This window comes from Excalfactoria chinensis, chromosome 1, assembly GCF_039878825.1.
Source record: "Excalfactoria chinensis isolate bCotChi1 chromosome 1, bCotChi1.hap2, whole genome shotgun sequence".
Classification (NCBI taxonomy): Eukaryota; Metazoa; Chordata; class Aves; order Galliformes; family Phasianidae; genus Excalfactoria; species Excalfactoria chinensis.
In genome coordinates, this window is record NC_092825.1 from 56,852,772 (window position 1) to 56,874,941 (window position 22,170).

Sequence of the window (22,170 nt, forward strand, 5' to 3'; positions counted from 1 at the left end):
GGTTTGTTACTGCCCCTCAGAATCCTGTTCCCAGGCAGCCGAGAACACTACCACCATCTGAAGCTCCCCTGTGCCCATCTTATTAGTCACTGCTGTGTTACTTTGCTTTCAGTACTCTTTTCTGCTTCAGGAGCTCCTGCAGCTAGATTCAACTTGACTTCAGAGCTGCAGAGAAGCAGGAGGTGCACAAGGACAGACCTCCCCTGCACTGGGGACAAGGGAAAAGGGGGCCTGCAGGAGAAAGAATATATTCACCTGCCTTCAAAACCCGGGCACAGAGCCAAGCCAACCTTCCCATCCCAGTGCTTTTCTTTGGGGAAGTAATACATGTGGCAGATTAAATCTATCTAGTGGATTATCTCTTAATCCACAGAGACTTTTATTTTTATCTATGCAGATATTAAAGCCAATCTTTCGGCTGCTTTGACTCAAGCTTTCATATCCTCTGTCCCTCTCAAATCTTTATACTGTCAAGCCCCACACACTCCTCACCTTCAGCTGAAGGATCCTCTTCTCCTAAAACCTCACCTTGCTGCCTCACGTTCTTCCCCATATTAGAGCAGACTCTCTCCAAACATCCACAGCAGTTCTCAGGAATATTTCCCCCCCTCCCCACCACTGCCCTGACAGGCTGTGCATCTTCCAGCCCATCTGCAGCCATGGAGTTTATCATTTCCTATTATCTCCTTATAACTTCTCTGATAATCCTCATATTCAGGCAGCTACAGAGAAATCTCCTCTGCTTCATCTGTGCCCGCTCAGAGTGGAAAGATTATTGTTCTCTTACTCCCACGGGAAAAACACATGAAGCATTCAGGATTTGGTGTGAAAGACACAAGATGTTTCCCGTCAATTACCCGCTGTGGTATTAACCACATATTCCTCTTAGTCTCCAAGCAGGCCGCAGTGCCAAGTTAAAATTGAGATTTTTATCATCATTTTTTGCTTGGGATCAGATAGCATCAGAAAAAATAAGATAAAATAAAACAAAATCAGAGCAGATTTGAAGGTAGGCTGACAGGTTACCAGAAAGGTGACTGAACAAAGCAGCTTGAGGAAAGAGAACTGAGCTGGAGAGAAGTATCACAGCAGAAAGAGGCCCTTTGCTGTCCGTGTTCAGCACACACATCACCCAAAAGTGACAGGGACGACAAAACTTAGGACACAGGAGAGAGAAGAAGTGAACTCCACATCAAGGTGAATGAGAAAGGTGAGCCAGCAGAGCCTGGGAGCAAACCTCTCTGGAATACCAAAGAACTTCAATTTCATGTCTGAAGTACAAAAGTAAGCAATCAACCAAGGAGAAAGAACATTACAGAGCAGAATGAGAAACGAAGTTGCACAGGAGGATAAGGCAGCCAAAGTATAAAATGACTTTTTTTTGTTGTTGTCGTTCCTTAAACGAGGACTGTTCACATCACGGCAAGTCAGACTTCTGGTCTCCTCCCAGCCTGGGCTCCATTCCTGACAGATAGCAGAGAGATGCTCAGCATTGTAATTCTAAACCTCTAGGTCCACACTGTAAATTTGTTCTATAAACCCTTGGCTTTTTGCCTAAAAGTCAAGCTGCTTTTTTTATTTTTTATTTTTTATTTTCTATTTTTTCTAACAAAGCGTAGCTTTATTAAATTCCTCCCTTGAATCACAAGGGACGGTGTTTATGGTTCTTGAAACGTAATACATCCCCAGACTCTACAAGGAGCTTGGTGCTGAAACAGGGTAATGGTGAAGAATAACATTGTTGGCTGCCATGTATCCACATTGCTGGTAGGAAAACCAGCAGGGTGCCACTGCTGACCCATGATATACCACCAGACCTGTAGGAAAAGGTTCAACGGCTTTCCAAAAGGCTGGTAAGCTGAGGAGAGACCATGTGCAGCCCAGGGAAAGGAATACATTGTTCCATGATGAAAGCAGAGCAAGGTGGTGCTGAGACACCATCCATCTTTCCACTAGTGCTAGAGAGCCCACTTCTCCTTGGGTCCTAGGAAATATGTCATCATTTTTTTCTACCATTACCTGCATGCTGCAGCAAAGAATAACTATAACTTCCAATTTATATAAGAATCTCTTTGGAAGAAGGCCATGGTTCCTCAGGTTGCTGAAGTGATCAACTATCACCCCTGGTACCTATAACTAAGGGCTTAGGTGCAGAGTCCACTAAGGCCAAAACAAGCCAAGAGAGCCAGGCTAGAATACCTCAGTGCATCCCGGCTGGCTAACAATCATGTTTAATGAGGCACTAGAGTGTCCTTTAAAGACAGCCTTACTGCAACAACCAGCACAGCCAGAAATGGACTGTGAGAAGCCAGAGTCCCAGTCTCACCACTCCCACAAAATGACTCTACCCAGCAGCCAGCAACACTGCAGAATAGAGATGGTGAGGGCAAGAGAAAAGCTGCCAAAACATTCACTGTTTACAGCAATCCAGGGAAGCATTCAAAGCCAGCTCACAATGTCAGTTTACCTTAAAAGTCGGGAAGGCAAAAAGCAAAAACGTATGCTTTTACAGAAAGCCAAACACGTCCAGCCACTCAAAGAAAGATCAACTTGTTTGCTTTCTGCTCTTCTCTCTCCTTCATATTTAAGCAGTTTTTAAAGTCTTATTTCATGTCTGAGTAAGTGTAATCAGAAGCTGTCATCATACATCGTCTCTGGCAGAAAGAAATCCCAAGTGAGACAGTGCAATCAATGTTCCTTCCTCCATTAAGGGTTTGGGTATTATACTAATTAATGTTTATCACACTTTGATTGCTCCTTAAGCCTGATTTGCAGGTGTTCCAGCATTCACATATTGCCCCACTCCCGCAATGCCAAACAGTTTTGCAGCCTGGAAGGTGATGAAGGTTGTCAGGTTACCCTCAGCATGATCCGCTCCGCATCTCTCTTCAGAGGTCATGTTCTCACCCAAAAGGAACTTCTCAAGGTGAAGCAAGAACTTCATTCACTGGGAATTAAGTTTACACAGAAATGGAAACTGTTTTAAATGATCACCTGTCACTGCAGCACCTGCTCCTCTGCAGCACTGTTCTCCCCAGAAAAGCCTTCTCTTATTCCTGAAGGCCACGGATGAGTTCTTCCTTAACCTTTCAGCCTCCCACCATGGGCTGATCTCAAGGTGTACGGCCTTTCTTTTGTTTAAAATAAATACATATTGACTTGAAAGACAGCGTTTGCAAATAAAGTAGGTCTTCTAGTTTAATTATACAACCTGCTTTTTGGTCAAACTACTTTTTCCATGTATAAGGATGTATAACCACAACAGGTTCTACCGCACAGTGATAACTACTGGGAAGGATGGTCTAAAGTAAGCACTGGGGAAAAGAATGGCTCCTTCTACCAATTCTGCTGGAGTCTTATAGGTGACCTTTTGATTTCCTATGGGAGCAAACACTGAATAACGCTATGGAGCCATTTCCCAGAATGGTAGCTAAAGAAACTGCCTTGAAATACCAGGTAGAAGATGCCTCCAGTAGTGTAATTGGTTTGTTAGCTATACAATCTTCACTCCTCCTCGCAAATTTCTCATGAACATTTACTCAATGAAGTTCAGTCTTTATAGTAATAGCCTTAAGTGCTTTTTGTTTGTTTGTTTGGCTTGTGGATTTTAAATCACTATTGAAAGGAAGGTTGCTTCTTGTTTGAAAAGAATTTTATGAGACTGTCAAAAGGAAAACACTGAATTTAGTTTCCACGTTGCTTGAAGTTATGCATCATATTTGGCAAATAGCTTGAGAAGGTGTTTTGGCACCTTGTAATCTTAAATTAATCAACTGTGCACACAAACATTAGGTTTCTTTTGCTCCTTTCCCTCATTAAAACGCCTTTCTTAGAACAGCCAAAGATCTTCTTTTCTGTTCTCGCAGATCAGAAATTACGCATCACCACACAGAATCACAGGAAACTTCAGCGTGGAATCCAGGTGACCCTGTGGTGAACAGTCTTCAATCTGGCACCATATCTGATTCTACACAGACAACTCTTTCATTATGCCCTTTACTCTTAATCAAGATCTCACTCCACATTTCCTGTCAGCAGTCGTCAGAGAAGACAGATCACTCCAGACTAAAATATCTGATGCGTGCTTTTTCCCAAGTGGGGTTGTGAGAGAAAAATGCATGAGCCACCAGACCAAACTGGCTGAAGCTTTCGAGCTTCACCTGAATGTGGTATAGGAGCCTAGCACTTGAAAGCCCATGTCATCATCCCCACCCTCTGTCTCACTTGGAGCCAGAGCAGCCTTGCTACAACACAGTGATGGAGTAGGGAAGCAAGGCTGAGATTTGTGGAATCTTCCTTATCACGGGAAAGCAATCCCACATCATCTTTAGTATGCAGAACAAGATGACAGGCTGGTTTGTAGCAGATGACCAGGAAATTCCTTTTTACTCCCAGCTTTTGCGGATAGCACCTAAGCAGTTTTAAATCAGCGTTCCTGACCAAAGCAAGCAACATTCAGCTATGCAATGATGATTAGAAATGATTTAGAAAATATCCCTGCAGGTTCTACTACACAGGCTGCACTGATGTAGAGGTATTGCATTGGGCATATCTGGCAAGGTTTTGGTAGCAAGGGCCTTCAGGATGGCCTCTGTGAGCAGCCCAGCACTTCCCCATGTCAGATCAGAGACCTCTCCAGCTGCTCCAAAAGGCACCCACTGCTGCCAGAGCTGAAGCATGAGCACTGCTGGGTGTGCTCTGACAGCAAATTTAAAGAAGGGGAAAATCTGCTGCACAGCAGCAGCTATGGGAGAGGAGTGCAGAAACGTGAGAGAAACAGTGGGCACTGAGGTCAGTGCAGGAGGTGCTCTAGGCACAGAGCAGAAGCGCCCTGCAGCCCAAGGAGACACCCATGGAGGAGCAGGCTGTCCTCCTGCAGCCCATGGGCACCATGTGCAGGCATGGAGGAGCCCATGGTACGGCAGCAAATGAGGCTTGGAGGAGCTGCAGTCCATGGAGAGGCCTGAAGGAGAAGCCTGGGCTGGTCAGAGTACAGCCCATGGGGAAGCAGGGGTGGAGAGTGACCAAGACAGAACAGCAGAGACTAAGCATTATGGACTGACCACAGCCACTCACTGCTTTTGTTCAACAATGATCCTCCTCACCATCCTATGAGAACCAATGCTGACTCACAAGATTCCCCTCCAAATGGTCTTACAAAGAAAATAAGCCCAACCATGTTAGAATTGCTTTCTCAGAAATAGTTACCAGGTCTTTGCTAAGAAACCTCACTGCTAACTCTACCTTTTCCCTTTCTCAACCATGCTTCCAATTTTAACTTCTTGTAACATATCCCTCTCTTTCAAAAAGGGTTTCTTTCTTTAAAAAGAAACATTTATTTCCTTATTTATTGACAACGTTGCTTTTCATTTCAAAATATTTGCACTTCAGAAACAGGGTCCGTTTCATGTTACTTCTTCATTTTCCTATAATCAATTGCATTCACACTCAAATCTCAAAAGGCACCTTCCATGATATACCCATCAACAAGCTAATTTGAGCCTAAGTGCTCCACAAAGTAAGAGTAACTTTTAATCATGTTTTTCATCCAACACCTTTCCTGAGCAATTAAAGTACTTCTAAGAGATTTCTGGTTACTTCTCCCCCAAAAAAATTTGTGCCCCAGAGAGAGGGCTTTTTGTAACTGAATTGAAAAGCAGAACCTTTCTACTTCGACAGCTACTCTATCATTTCAATGAAGAACTCTGTGGCACATCAAACATCACCTTGAGAACAGCTCTAGACACATGATTTCATCTTCCTTAGCATCCTTTTAAATTCATCTTCCCTAAGTGGTGACATGCAAACAGTCATTAGCAATGGACATACTGCTCTTGCAATAATACCAGAACAAATTTGTACAGCATACTTTGCAATCCTCCCTCTCCACCACAAAACTTCCAAGACTGTAAATTCAAAGATTCTGCTAGTCTACTCTATTTGTAAAATATTAACACAATAAATATTCTCGTGTACCAATGCCTTCAGCAGCAGCTAATCCCCTGCAGACAAAGTAAGCATGAAGCATAATGAAAGGTTATGATTTTGGCGATGGTTTGTTATTTATTTCATTTCCTAAATTGTCCATGTGCTAGAAAGAACAAAGTCCTGCCTACTGCTTGGTACCCCAACAGGATTTAGAAGCTTCTCAAACTGCCTCTCAAAAAAGTCGCATAGAAAAGTCTTGAGTTTGGTCTAAAACCAAGATGCCACTTTCAAAAGCGCTGTTGTTGAAGAGGAGCCAGAGAAATCCAATCACTGGGCCAAAGCAACAGAAAGAACAAGAATTTTTTAGTTGGTCTTGATGCTGAGTTACTGAAATGACAGGCATGCTACATACATTTAATTGATTACCAGAGAAGCTAATATTGCTGCCTAATGCTAGGCTGAAGTGCAACAGCAGTACCTTCTTTTCTTACAAGTGGTGTCCTGTCATGCCTCTTAGGCCCTTCAAGCATTTCTTACGTTCAGTCTTGATGGTAGATCAAAAATTAAATTCCTCAAAGTAAAATAAAACCATGTATTTGCCTTTTAAAATATTTATTAATCCAGAAAAAGGATCATATTCTTGAATAAATTAAGAATGACATTGAACTCAGAAGACACTACGTTATCCTCCTGGGGTTTCTCTTTAACACACATTACTTCTAAATCCTTCATCCTCTCCCCTCCCCAATGGCAGAGAACAGTAGATTCCCTCAATAAATTGATTATTTGGGAGATTAACATTAACAAGTTCTTATTTTTCCTCTATTATCATCTGCAAATTGACCTGCTGCCTCCAAAAGCACTGCTCTGTCTCAACCATCAACTGCTTTTACACCCAAACTCTAACCTACCCCATTCTGAAAAAGGCCAATGACAGCACCACAGCTAGTCAAAAAGAAGGACTGCAGAAAGAGAATTTAATACGCCAGTCAAGTGTGAAGAACAGACCTTTGGCACTGCTGTTTCCTCCCCCAACTCTCTCCACAGTGCACACAGTACCATCTATAGAGGTGGGAGTCAGTAAAACACATTTCAAGCCTCTTGGTGTTATTTTCCAGACAGTTTTCTCCACACTAGACCCCTGATGGAAGTCATGCCTATAAAACAAAGTGACTTGTTTGCAACTCTTCCTTCAGGGCTGCCTGAATAGACAAAACTCATCCATAGGAAGAGAAAATGATTCCAACACATGTGTGAGAGTCCGGCATCTGAAGCTGGTTGAGAAGGTAGAGCTATCACTTTGTATAAGAAAAGAACAACTTGACAATTGTGTCAGGAAGAGTGGGAGAATCAGACGATAGCACCATACCTGCAGGCTACAAAACAAGGAAAAAGGGAAAGACATTTTTTATTTATTTATGTTTCTTTTTTGGTGTGAAGCACACACTACCTTGTTAAGGTCTACTCTTCCTTGGTTATTTCCAGAGGAGAATAATAGTTACAGCCATTTGAGGCAGTAGCGAGAAGAATCATCACATCATAGAATGGCCTGGGTTGAAAAGGACCACAGTCATTTAGTTTCAACCCCCTGCTATGTGCAGGGCTGCCAACCACCAGACCAGGCTGCCCAGAGCCGCATCCAGCCTGGCCTTGAATGCCTCCAGGGATGGGACATCCACAGCCTCCTTGGGCAACATATTCCAGTGTGCACCACCCTCTGAGTGAAAAGCCTCCTCCTAATCTCTAACCCAAACCTCCCCTGTCTCAGTTTTAAACCATTCCCCCTTGTCCTATCACTATCCACTCTTGTGGATAGCCATTCCCCCTCGTGTTTATACGTTCCCTTCAAGTACTGGAAGGCCACAATGAGGTCTCCCCAGAGCCTTCTCCAAGCTAAACAGTTCCATTTCCCTCGACCTTTCCTCATAGGAGAGAGATCAGCACCATAGACAGATCACCACCGTTTCCACTTCCTGTCAATTTTCCTTTATTTCTCAAAGGGCTCTTAGGTCTCTTCCAGTGCAGAAATACCTCCTGCTTTCGGGCTTAATGTGAGAATCTTTTCTTGTATACCTGTACAGCACTATGGACACAACATCACCGCTATTATTTCTGGATATGCTACTCTCAGGCTCCAGGATATTACAATTTCCAGCCATTAACAACCTGACTGCGTTAATAAATCGAACTTATTTCTGAACTCCATAAGCTTCTACAAGCGCCGCTACAATTCCATGGTGTTTGGACTTCATGCTACCTTTTCCTTCCAGAAGAAGTTTAGTAAGCAACTAAGTCAGTCAATAGCAGAGAGGAATTAGTTCTTGGTCTACCACTTCTCAAAGTGATTGAGAGAAGGGTAATTATACCTCTATATTTTTTTTGTTACAGGATAGATCACAAAAGTTTAGGTCAATTTATAGCTGTTAAGGTACACAAAATGACCCATCCTTCAACTTAGTCACAGCTCTGTCCACAAATTGACTGTGTTTTAAAATATTTGTTGAAAGAAAGCAATGTTTATCAAGATAATTACTTCTCACCTTCACAAATGAGTTTAATATTTGCTTCTTTTGGTCTTCCTGCCAAAGCTCTTATTTCCGTAAATGATTTTGAAATTGGCTTTATCTGTTTTGTAAGATAGCGAATAATAAACAATGTCAGCTACTACATCTGGCAATACTCATGTTAAAATTATATCTCCTTAAAAACTGTAGAGAAGTTAAGCTGAGCCGTAGGGAATCTATAGATGGTAGTAAACTCATTTTAGCCTACAGATATATAAAAACCCCTTACAAACAAAAAACAATAAAAGTTAAGTCAGAAAACCAATACAATATGCATGTGATCAGATTAAATGTTTATCTGATGCTCTTTACCACTTGTCTTCTGTACTGCACAAGCCACCTGTTTTGATCAAACTGCCTCATGTTTCCATTAGATATTCTATCACCAGGAAGGGCCCCTAGAAGTACAGAGAGAATCCACTCAAGAGCTCCGTGAAGTCTGATATTATTGCCTGACTCCTTATTCAAAGCAGCCTTGAGACCTAATTCAGGAGTGGGAAAACACTTCTGAGACTTCTGCATTTTAATTTTTCTTCTTCTTTTTTTTTTCTTCTTCTTAAAAACTACTTATAGCAAGCTGATATATCATCAGTTTAGTCTGATTGCACCTAAGCCACTCATTTTATTTTTAGTAACTGAGATTATAGCTAAGACTTGTTTCCTTTCGTGCTCCTTTCAGCCACTTCAGCAGCCTGGGCACAATTTTCCCTCGTTTTGTTTTCAGATACAGAATGAAGTACTAAGAGCCCTTCTTTCACCAAAGAATGTTTTCTGTAGCTAATGCAAAGTCATCTCATGCTTTGAGAGTGCTTTGCATTAATGCCTAGACTGAGTGTCCAAGTTATTATTAAACCATACTTCTATTTGGACACTTACTATTAGGTGTGACAAGTTTAAGTCTGCTTGGAGGAGGATATTGAGGATGAAGCCCTTCAATCATTCTTTAAATTGCTCATTTTAAACTACGCTGTAGGCTTTGTTAGCAGTAAGAAGGCTACAGCTTATCAAGTTCAAGCCTGCCTTTCAATCTCTTAGAGCAGAACAGATTGATCAGTGTCTTTTTTGGGGAATGGGATTCAAAGATAAACAGACTGCTAGTGATAGAAACCGATGTGGAAAAGCTGATGTTAGACTTAGAGCAGGGGCTTAAGTAACCATCACTACATTTCAATGACAACGTCATAAAAAGAACCTTGCAGAGTCTAATTTAACATTCTGTTCTTCTCCTTCAAAAGACACATTTAATCTTTGAAAGGCCAAAAGACACAGCTTTTCAGCACTTCATGAAATGAGCAAGAATTCTGTCCATCATGTTTGTTTCATTTTTTATGGAAATATCTTTTAAGGACTTAATACCATTCGGTCTCAACATTCCTAATATTTCAATTACATTTCAAGCCATGACAGCTGTAACTGTGCTCCCTACCTCGTCACTCCATAGCGCTGTCAAGGTATCTGAATGGAGCCTTGGCCTCAGATCACATGAAATTTTAAGATTAGGGATTTTAGCAGCACCCTGAAAGTCTTAATCTGGACTCCTACAGAACATTTGCTATCTCTTCCCTCTCCTTGAGAGGATGGTTGCTACTGCCAGCTGCCACCAGCCACGCCGAACTGACCTTCTCATATACCAACTCTTCAAGCCTTTCCCGATAGTTCTGGAACATCTCTCAAGCTCCATTTCACAAGCTTTCAAATTCCATTTCTAGAAAACCACAAGAGCTAAAACAACGGAGCAGTTTCTTACAAACATCATGCTGCATTCACAAAAATTCCACGTTAACTGGACATGTCTCTACAACAATAATCAACATTTGCAGGCAACTTTCCTCCCTCTGTCTTCCCCAATCTTGATGACCCCATAGCTGTAAACCATTCACCCATTTCTTTAAGTTCCATTTTCGCTAAACCTTCATAACAATGAATGACTGCATCTAGGGCCTTCCAGGAGAGAGATCTGAAACTAAATTAGACTGCCAACTTCTCTCAGATGGCCTCTGGGAAGCCTTCAAAGTACCATAAAGCGACTTGCTGCTTTACAAGGGTCTTGTCACTCTCAAAGGTTCAAGCTGGATATTAGAAAACCTTTCTTCTCAGAAAGAGTGGTGCTGCACTGGCACAGGCTGCCCAGGGAGGTGGTGGGGTCACTCTCCCTGGAGGTGTTCAAGAGCTGTGTGGATGCAGCACTAAGGGATGTGGTCAGTGGGAATGGTGGGGATGGTCTGACAGTTGGACTGGATGATCTTAGAAGTCTCTTCCAACATTAATGACTCTATGAAAGTATCTGAAGAAAAAGTGATTCTCTGTGCTAGAGACTGACTCCTGGCATAAACCTGTCACAATGGAGCCCCATACAATGAAGCCTGTTTGACATCTCCCCTACCGGTAAAATCAAACCCATACAGCCAGCAGAGGAATAAATGCAATGTGGTGTTGAAGTTCTAAGACACAGCGTGCAGCAAAGGACAACACAGATCGCAGCAAGACTCTTCTTTGCAAATTTATATAACTGCTTAACTAATACGTGCATCTCAGAAATGCGTTAGTTAATCCAAATCAAACGCTTCTATATCAAATACATTCTCACAGAGATATTTAGTCATTCTTTTCCACTACTGAAGATCTGGATTCATGACGTACATAAATTTAAAGGAAGTGGGGAAAATCTAAATGCACCTCACAATTAAGGTTTTGTCTGCATTTTCTATTTCAAGCCAGACTGACATGCAATCATTGTCAAAGCTCTGGCCAGGGCACGCATCTCACAGAGCACTCTCTCTCTATATCTCAATGTTATTCCTGTCATGGTTTTGTGCTGTCAATATTCTACATCATGACATCATGTGCGGTATGAACTGTTTTGGTGGTATAAGAAAGTGTAACAGAGGGTATGTGGAAGTGTAACAGAGGGTATGTGGAAGTGTAACAGAGGGTATGTGGAAGTGTAACAGAGGGTGAAGTGTAACAGAGGGTATGTGGAAGTGTAACAGAGGGTATGTGGAAGTGTAACAGAGGGTATGTGGAAGTGTAACAGAGGGTATGTGGAAGTGTAACAGAGGGTATGTGGAAGTGTAACAGAGGGTATGTGGAAGTGTAACAGAGGGTATGTGGAAGTGTAACAAAGGGTATGTGGAAGTGTAACAGAGGGTATGTGGAAGTGTAATAGAGGGTATGTGGAAGTGTAACAGAGGGTATGCGGAAGTGTGGAAGGTTCATGCTCCAGATCTGTGGAATGGCAGCATCCCGAGTACTCAGCCCTTGGAGGAAACTACATATCCCAGGGGACAACGCGGCCAGAGATGAATCACCAGAGGAGGAGGACACACATATAATCTCGCTCCCAGGCTGGAACGTCCCTCTTTTCGCCCTGTCTTTCGCTTTGGAGCGCTCCATCCCTGCCGTCTCGCTCTATCAGCAACGTTCCAGCCTGTCGCCTAGAGATTGCAGTAGGCCCCCGGTTCTCCGGGACTCTTTTTCTCTCTTTCTTTTTCCTCTGCCTTGTTTGATATAGTAGTTGTAGTTATATTGTATCATATTGTGTCTCGTATTTAGTAAAATAATTTCTTTCCTTAGATTGCTGCCGTTGTTTTTGTTCATTTATCCCCTTCTAGGGGAAGCAGCCTCTATCACGGATAAATCTAGATAACCCGATTACATTCCTGTCCCAAACTTTCCTTAAGGCTCTGCTGCCCGAGAGAAATTTTACAGATTGCACAACTTAAGATTCGATTATAAGCAAAGGAGACCACAACCTTGATAATGACATTCCACACCAAGTAATTGTTTTCTTTCTACTTCTATCACAGTAAATGAGATAACTCGGATAGGCAATTTCCCACAAATCTGTTATACAAAAGTGTACAGTCTGAATAATGAGCTGACATATTAGAGGTTATTAACATCTCCTGGCAACAAAAACTCTCTCCAGAAACTGAGAAATCCTAAAGGGCAAGATTCGCTTACCAAGGGGCCATCTCAGAAAACCTAAACCCGTCACCATTTCTAAGTACTTACCACAATAACACTTCTGTAAAAACTAAAAATCCACAGCACACGATTCTAACACAAACTTTCACCCAGAAAACACTGGTAATAAAGAAACAAATAGATGTTATACTGTTGATTAAATGAGTGTTTAAGTTGGTCATTCTGCCTACTGCAACCTATGTCAAAAGTCCTCCGTAGATGTCCAAGAGTTAAACTCATGTAGATACTATGCCAGATTGGATCTGTTAGAATATTTATTTTTTCAGCAGTAATTATATATATTAAAATCTCAATAGCTGCAGGCAATGAATTGGCTCTTCTCTGCAGCTTCCACTGCAGATTAATTACATGAATTCAGTTAACATATACAAAGTAAGAGCTTCCATTACTCCAAAAAGTAGACACAGCCTCTTGATCTCCTCACACATTGGTATCAGCACCATGTGAACAGGACTTCCTAGGAGTCCTAACCAGACTGTTAATGGTAGTGACAGAAGTCATCAATGTGTACTGCCTGGCAACTAAGAGCCTGCCAAGGTCAGTGATTTCCCCTTGCAGAACATTGTATTTTACTCTTCTCCATTTGAAGGATGTAGGGCAGGTCTCTGCTCCCATGGTTTAGGAACATGATCCAGAGGGATGCTACCCTCTTATTGATTCCAGCTCACAGCCCAGGTGCACTGTTAGCAAGGTACAGAAGTTTAATTGCTATAGATTGCCAGATCTGCCCCTCAATCTCCTGGTCTCAGCTGTGATTGACCCTTTTTTTTTTTTTTTGCACCTGCACATCCCTTAAGCTCTACAAAATCATGAACTCTCCCAAGTACCCCACTCATCACATAACTTGCCACATCTAAATCTAACACCAAGTCAGTTTGTCTGAGAGCATTCTGAGATAACAGCTTGGCAGAAATTTCTCATGCTAATTTCCCAGAATATTTTTCCTACAATCACAAGGGTACCACAGCTGCCCTCAGTTGTTCACCAAATGAAGAGAGGAAAAGCTCACCTCCCTTGCACAAATGCCCTCGATGGACATTTTCATTAGAAGAACTCATACTCATCAGCAACAACTCAAAGCAGAAACTTTGATGAACTAACACAGTTAAAATAATTGTCAGCAGAAAGATTGCTTTTTCCATACAAAGTAAGGGAGATTCTTTCATTCCACCCTCCACAAATTACAAACTGGCTTGCCACTCTCAGAAGCGCAGTACCAGCCCAATAGTTTCTATAAAACAGTACGACAAGGATGCAGATGTTCTGATGCTGAAGTAATGAGTTTGACACACTCAGCTGAGACTGCCATTATGAGCAAGTTTCCTCTCTGTCAACATTGCAAGCAAGTGTTTTGCAGATCAGAGCAGCCAGCTTCCCCAGATAAGACAACTCCTTCCTGGAAATGGAAGATAGAGCTGCCTTATCTCAGGATGGGGAAGAAAAAAGGTCACTCTTCACTAAAAGGCAAAGTTCTCACCTTAAAAGCTCTGCCCCTTGATTAGCATGGAACAACCAAGGTCATGGAACTTTTAATCAGATGCCTGCATAATTACCAAATCATTATTAATTATATCAGAGAGGCAAGACCTCAGAGGAAAGGCAAAGCAAACAAAAAGCCCAATGAAGCCTCCTCTGCTGTTGGAAAAAAATTGGTAATTAAAAGTCATGAGTGCACTGAAGAACGAGGGAACAGCATCGCAGTCACTGCTCAGGACTCAGAAGTGACTTGCATACAAAACAACAGGCTTGCCTCCCTAGGGAAATTACAGGGCACTGCATTGCAAAGCAGTGAGCTTAAAAAAAAAAAAGAGGGGGGAGGTGGAAATTGGAAAGAGGAGGAAGAATCACTCCTGCTTTATCAGTAGCTTTATTTGACCCTCAGAGACGAACAGCACTGCCTGTCAGACCCAGGCTTGAGGGGTACTGTCCTGATGTTTATGGCAGCTCTGTAAAGTCTCTTCCCATCCTTATGTCATGAATTCCCACACTGAGAAGCATGGAAAAGAATGAGGTCTTGTGTTAAGTCCTGCTTACACGTAGCCCTGTCCAGGAGCCCTTTAGCCCCTGTCCAAAGAAAGATTCTTCCCAAGAAAAGACTTTATTTACCTCTGTGACCTGAGCTCAGCCTTCATGACTACATTGCCCTCAGAGGTTGTCTTTCAAAGTACTGCTATCAAAAACTGAAGGACTTCAATCTGCCCTTAAAAAACCAATCAAAGAAACAACTCAAAAGAAGAAAGAACATCCTATTCCAACTCACAACATAACAAATCACACTAGGCAGTGATGAGCCCCACTGAAACCAAAGCAAGTGCTTTTGCCTCTCAGCTTCTGAGAAGACAAGCATTGATCTTCTGGTTTCTATATCAATGATATGTCATGCTGTCTCAAGGCACTGAGATATCAAAGGTGGCTTCAGATGAGGAAGACACTAAATAAACTGTAATTTGCAAGAAAACTCAATAATCTTTCTGATCTGCTATATAAGTAGTCTTACAGATCTATATACCTAAAGACAATTGTGTGCAAGAAGTGGCAGGTCTGGGTCGAATTGCTGAAGACACCAGTTTGGATAGATTATGAGATCAAGATGAGAAGAACAGGTTCTAATGCACTCTGCTCTCATAACAACATACGAAAACAGAAGTACGGAAGTAGCTCAAGAACAGTTTGTAGGTCCAGAGATCAGAACAAAGACATCTACTCTACTGCTCCAAGTACAGTAATTCAGAAAGACAGATCTTCAAAATACTCCAAATAACAAAGTCTCCCATTTAAAATGCGAGCAAGAAAGAACCAAAGATAGCCATAGCTGAAGTAGCAAAGCATTTTGTGGGAATCTGCAACCGAATTGGAAGCTAATAACAAACAACCTCTTGCAAACATGAGACATTCAATTATGCCTAACTTTGACAGTACCTAAATCCAAAAACCTTTTACTGAAGTGCATTCAGACCTTTTCTGAAATTCCACTGCCTGCCAGTGTAATGCCTTTTCACTGCACCAGCCTTATCACGGAAGTCCATTTTCATGTGTTGAATGCTAGCCCCAACAGCCCCTACGTGAAACAACCATACCTGTCAAAAATATCACCTGACACCTTTTGCAGGTACTGAAGTGCATCTGCCACCTGCTGAACAGCCTCTTCTCTGCGCAAGTCTGGTTGGATCAGGGGGATGGAATACGTTTGCCCTTCCAGAAAGTGTTTCTGGGCTACTGTAGTCATTGTGCCTAAAGGAAAGAGCAGAAAGAACATTAGAGTAAACACTCTTCCATTGCATCACAGCTTTTATTCAGAGACTTCACCCTCTGCCCGCCCAACTATTTTAGGAAAGTGTTTGCAAGGTCATCAGTGAGCTGATAAGGAAGGCTCATTGGAAGGTTGATGTATTGATTTTTTAAAAAACCCATCGTAGCTACAGTAAAGGTGGGAGTCTTTTGCTTGCCCAAATGATCTTAAGAACCACAATTTCATTTTTAGCACGATTATTAACAATTCTCTGTTTAATATTATGCTGAAAACAAGGGCCACGCTTTGAAGCAAAATCAGTTCAGGCTGATGATTAAGATTTGTGAGAAATCACCCCGTCCTCTCCTCCCATTCTCATATTCCAGATGGATATATTTCAGGTCATGCAACTCTATTAGCAAAACACGGCATTTCATTTTACACTTCTGCTCTTAGAAACTCAAGCAATGCTCCCTTCCAAGAACGGCAGCTAAAAAACGACAGGGCATGCATGTGCACACATGCCCTTGCTCCAAGTAGGTTAATGAGACTTCTTCCATTCTGAGACTCCCAGGCTCATTACTTCTGGTGACTGGATTGTTCTTCGGTAACTATCTTGAAAAAAGCTTCCTTATATCAGGATCCTTTCACATATAGGGACTAAACAGTCACTTAAATGTTTCAGTTGTCTTCAACACATGCACCACAGTGCTATGCATACTCCTAGACACAGCTGAACCAACAGCATTGCTCTGCGACAGAGCCAGGACAAGGCTATGAACCATCCATGTTTCTGTGCTGCCAGCTCTGCTCATGTCCCTTCCTCCAATGTTCCCTTAGTGTGCCTCCCATGCTTTAGTGCACACTCTACATACAGCTGCTCGCTGTGAGTTTTCATCACGCAGGGTGCTATACAGCACCACAGCGCTATAAGCAAATATTCGCTTAGCTAAATGGAAACAAACAAAAGCAGGATGGCAGTGTGAGGTATCAGGAATGGACAGATCTGCCTCAGGATGTACACGTTCTCCTGTGGCACTTGGAGGTGACCAGGAGCTGCTCCAGGGAGTACTGAGGTGTGCAAACAGCATCACAGATGCTGCACCCTCATTAATGACAGAGGAAGGCTCTCCCCCTTCCCAAAGGAGGCCATGTAGTGCAGGTTAAGAAACACAGAAACATAAGCGAGACCGGAGGAACTCAGAAAACAAGAGCCTGGAAGAGACAGCTGCAGCATCAACCAGCAGTTCAGCAGGTAAAAATTACAGGGATCTTCACACTCTTCAGTTTCCCTACCTTGGTGCACAAAAGGTGAGGCTATCAGATTAGATGTGCTTGCAGCCATTCCTGCAGCACCCTCTCCGAATTCACCCTTTCTAATACTACCGTATCAGCTGGGAAAGACCATGTCTAAATGTGGTACAGGTCTTTTTTTGTGTTTGTTTTTAACTAAAAAATGGATCATACGAAGTGAAAAAGAAATAGGAAGCCCAGGAGAGCCTTTCCACAGACAATAAATCTGCAAAATCAAGCCCAGCCATCAGAAGGTTTGGCGCTGCTGCAGGAAGCCCGGGCCCATTCTGTTTCACTTCATGCATCACTGGCAGCAGGCTCTGAATCCACCCTCTTTAGCAGCAATGTTTGCACACTGATTAGACTTCGTGACTGTGCCTATTCAGCAGACAGGAAATTATTATTTTGACTTGTAAAGCATACAAGTTAATCTGAGGAGGAGTGCGGCTAATTCTCAGATGGCGTTTTTTCATTTGCTGACCATAACCGAGCTTGAATCCTTTTGCATTCAGATCTCTGACCAGAGTGACCAAGTGGAACAAAGCGACAGGCGAGCACAGAGAGCGTGCAGCTACATGATACTTCAGCTTCAGCAGCAAAACAAGTTTATGATCCTGCCTGTCACTGGTCACAACTCATTCGTTGCATCGATACTGCTGAGTTTCACGATGCCTATTTTAAACTCGGATCAGTTCAATGACCCAATTTACTGCAGCCAGAGAAACAGCTGCAATTGCCCAGCCATGAGACAGAGTGGGAAGCAGGGGCAAGAAGGGGACTTGTTAAACTTGCTTATCAAAACCATTACCGTGTAATCCTGCCCCAGAGGATAACAGGGCAAGCTTCTCACCTCTGGAGCCAGATGAGATTATGCAGCCCCAATATCATTTCCCAGATTCTCACCAGTCCTAATTCTTTTGGTGACCTTTCTAAAGCCACGCTCCATCCAGCATCCAACAGACAGAAGCCCATACTCTGAAGTAGCACTTCCATAGCCACTACCAAGCTGTTTCTCCCCTTATATACTCAGAAGCTACAGACTGCTTTTCAGGTCCCGGTTTTGCCTTGCAAAAAACCAAACACATGCTAATGGAGGAAAGCAGGAAAAGCCCAAGGTGTTCCTGATTGTGTTCTTACGTTTTGCCTATCGGTAAACATCAGCTTCACAGGCTCTTGGCACAGCCTGTCACACGAGCTCCCGATTTTCACCTTTCCTACAAAAATCCACCACACTGGAGAAATGTGGCAGACTGTAGAAATTGTTGTCAGACACAAGAGATGATTCTCTTCTCTGCAAGGTAACAAATAAGTTTAAAGCAAGAAAGAGGGGAAAAAACAGCAACAGCTTTCTAAATTACCAGAAGGGCGAAATCTCTTGCTACGGCTGTTATTACTTTTTGTAAGCAAACCAACTGGGAAAGCAAGCCGCTTTTATAAGCGCTCTGAGTGCAGGCTTGACTGTGTGCTTAGAATAACAGCAGGACTGCTTCCTCCAACAGAAGGGGCCTCCAGGTACAAGGAAGACTTTAATGGGAAAGATTCAAAGTTTTGCCAGCCAAAGGCAGGGAGGGAAGCAAAGACCAAATGTCGCTCAGCAAGACTGATTCTTCCTTGATCTCAGCCATGAAAGTACCAAAAAAGGAGCAGCCAATCTCCGTTATCACAATCAAGCATTACAGAAAAACAAAGTGCTGCAGATGAGAAATATCTCAGCCTTCCCATCCTGCTCAATGGACACCAAGCCTTCACCTAATGGACTCCAAACTTCACATCTTTCACCTGGAAGTGCCTTCCAGAGGAGCAATAAACTGGTTTCGGTATCAATCCAGATTCTTAAAGAGAAGCTAGTATGCGTCAGCAGAAAGCGCTGTATCCTGGAATGATGAAGGCAGGCCAACAAGAAATGCTGTGACACTACAGTGAGAAATGGGCATATAAAACCCCAAGGCAAGTATGATTCAGAAAAGCAGATGTCAGATCACCCAGGAGATTTCATCATTAGTGGTATGACCACCTGTGGGCCACACAAGGCAGAGCAAACAGCACGGAGGCTCTTTTTTTTTTTGTGATCAAAGAGGCTCTGGAGAAGAGCTGAAGCATCTGGGGGCTCCAGCCAGTTTTTATTCAATTATTTTTTCTATGTCAACTTTCAAGATCAAGAAAAATGCATTCTTGTGTTATATAATAACCACATTTGCCTTATTAAGCTGCAAATGAGAAGAATATTGTTTTCTCATCGCACCTCCTGCTTACGTATGCGATATCCTGATTTGGAAGTTCTGACTTGAGCTAGTGATTATTCACATCTGCACTGCTGCCTGAAGCTGTGCCTTTAACCTCAAGTAAGCTGGGATAAAGGCTGTCAGAGCAGCTGACTATCCTCTGTGCACAAAGCCAGTCTCTTCCCAGTTCCAACACTCTTACTAGCAAAAGCTGACAGAAACAACAGCAGTGGGAAGGGTGACATCAGTCTCTCACACACTGTTTTACCTTCCCAAAAACAGGCTTAGCATCCCAGGTATCTGCAACCAGTCAGACTGTTCAACCACCACAGCCAAGTCGAATAAATACTACAGTGGCTACAGATAGACTTGCAGTTCAATGAAGCCACAGAAGGAAGCATACAATTGATTACTCTTAAGTAGAGAAATACTCCCCCTACTTTGCTACTTGGGTTATTTCCCTTTAAGCCCGAGAATGAAACTCCTTATATAGAGACTAAGCCCAGGAGAACTTGTTACACAGCAAACAGAGTCTGTAAGAGAAGGAAAGCTCCTTCAAAATAAAGCTCCATGGAAGAGATCACTGAGATTATTATCTGCAAACAAAAAAGCCTCACAACCTTATAAAACCTTAATTCTGTAAGGGAACACAAACAAACACATGGATTAATAATTTGCCTCCCCTCAGCACAGGCAGAGACTGCTATATACACAAGCACTTACCAGACATGTACTTAGCTGCAAAAATAAAGGAGAATAAAAGCAAGCCACCAACAATACTTGCTTCCTTAACATGCTCCAAGGGACAAAAAGGGGTCAGGGGAAGAACAGCACTTAAATACTTTGAAAAAAAATCAGTGTGTGTTCTTCAAAGATAACAAAGGCTGTTTCAGAAATTGCTGTGTTGCTGCTTCTGTCTCTGCACTGAAAGGCTGTTACTTGGTGCTGCCTTTCAATTTCTACATGCAGTAACGGCCCCAAGAAGTGACAAACTCTTTCTAGCCCTCTGCCTCTCCTCTGTAGGTCTCCAACAAAAGAACAGTGGCTACCTGCAAGGACACAGAGACAAGAAATGTACAATAAAGTCTGCAGTGTGGTTTGAAGATTCTCCACCATACCATCACCAGTTCCATGCTGGCAACAGAACAAGGCACAAATGCACTGTGGGTTAAGGTTAACACCCAGAAGATGGAACAGAGACAGGTTTGTGGTACAGCTTATCACACTGCTCTGTCTCCTTTGATAGAGGAAAGTAATATTGGTAACTTGGTACGTATTTCCATGAGGGTTTCATCACAGCCCCATGCTAAGCTTTTTTAGGGGAGGGGGGGGCGGGGGGGAGGGAGGAAGAGAGAATCACTTTGTTAAGAGGATGAAAAGTCTATTTATATTTTTTAATTAAACATGTTCTACAGTGTTATTAAGCAGCAATCAAAGATGCAGATGGTACTGATTTGATTGGTGAGAGGTGCACTGTGCTGAATATTAAGGAAGTCTGCCCCTATAAATAGGTCTAATCACCATCTGAAGGCTGGAAGGCAGTGATGAAAGAAAGCATTAATAAGACCATAATTAGGCCCCGTAGCAGGCTGTACTCCACCAGGGTGCTCATGTTACTCGACATCTCTCATAGTAGCATCCTCAAAACTCCATCGTAGACATGACTGTTTTGACTCAAGCCCTCTAGTAGTTAGTTTGACAAAGCTACAAAGAGTAGGGTTTCTCCATCACGGCAGGGCCTGGTGCCTGTTAGGATTTTACTTCCTAGCACGACTTCTGGACCAAGGGAGCTCTCAGTTCCAGCTGTTCCCATTCTGCCTACTCTCAACCAATGAATCGGAGCTCCTCAGCCTCAGGGACAGGCTGGAAACTGAGCAGCTTTGGATGCTATCGCTGTCTCTCAAAGGAGCAGAAAACATAAAGGCTAGATCTGTACCACAAAGCTAACCCAGCTGCAGCTGTAAAAGTTATATTCAGTTCTTTGCTCTAGTGTTAGAGAGTGAGATACTCAGGACCAACCACCTCATACTTTCAGCCTGGCTTTGTGGGCCAGTATCCTGCTAGGAAATGACGGGAGCAAAGTGATCTCATCAGTTCTAGCAAGGTGATATTAAGGTAAAGACACAAATGATAGGCAAATAATGCACATAAACTGAAGGATTTGGTTTCCCACTGGCAGCATTAGCTCTTGGATCAAATAAGCATATGCCTGCACAAATCCACTAGCACGCTGGGTGATCATTCTCAAATTCAACCCCTCTCCCTCTTCCCTAAAAACTGCTCAGACACACTTAAATTTCTTGTTTTTCCACATGCTACTCTGCACTGTTCCACTCAGTACGAAGACTAAGAGTCAAGATTTGAGATTTTTGAGTCCAGCTTTAATATAGGATATGGCAACTCCCAGGCAAATGGCACAATACTTGACATTTAAAGTTGAATCACATAAAATCAAATGATATTAGCTCTCCAGAAGACAGAAATGCTATTACATGAGACTATTTTGTAAACAGAAACTAAACAGCAGACACTTAAAAGAATTCAGAGCTGCACTTCAGTCCTCTGCGCTCCACAGGCTACAACAGCCTCTAAGCCATTATTGTCTTCACAGTAACCTTTCCTCTTAACACAAAGCTCTGCTCTGAGAAGCACAGGCAATGGCCCTCACTGCCACAAGCACAGACCTGTGTCATCTTGTTGACAAAGTCTTGACCTCTAAGCTGAGGCTGAAAACATTTTCCTTCAGCTGGATACATGAAGCTTATTTTGATGGACAGACATTGGTATCTATTGTTAATCAGACAACGCGCTCTGCTCAACACCCTTGGCTTTCATCATTAATGGAGACAATCAGGTACTCCAACAAATAATTGATCTTATGCTAAGGCAGCCATCTAAAATTGACCAAAAGCACTATGTTCTAATTACCTGCATCACCCTTCTTCTC

General features: G+C 42.6%; 1 protein-coding gene across 2 annotated transcripts in view; it reads right to left on the reverse strand.

Moving 5' to 3' along the window:
* WASHC1 (WASH complex subunit 1) overlaps nt 1-22,170 on the reverse strand; it is a 38,626-nt gene that overhangs the window by 12,706 nt on the left and 3,750 nt on the right. The window contains exon 2 of one of the 2 annotated variants that reach the window (XM_072342457.1): nt 15,557-15,710. In XM_072342457.1, coding sequence (XP_072198558.1) covers nt 15,557-15,705 — 149 coding nt within the window. In that variant the 5' untranslated portion in view covers nt 15,706-15,710. Of the gene's footprint in view, nt 1-15,556; nt 15,736-22,170 lie in introns of those variants that run through there. The other variant, XM_072342452.1, reaches the window with a different exon arrangement.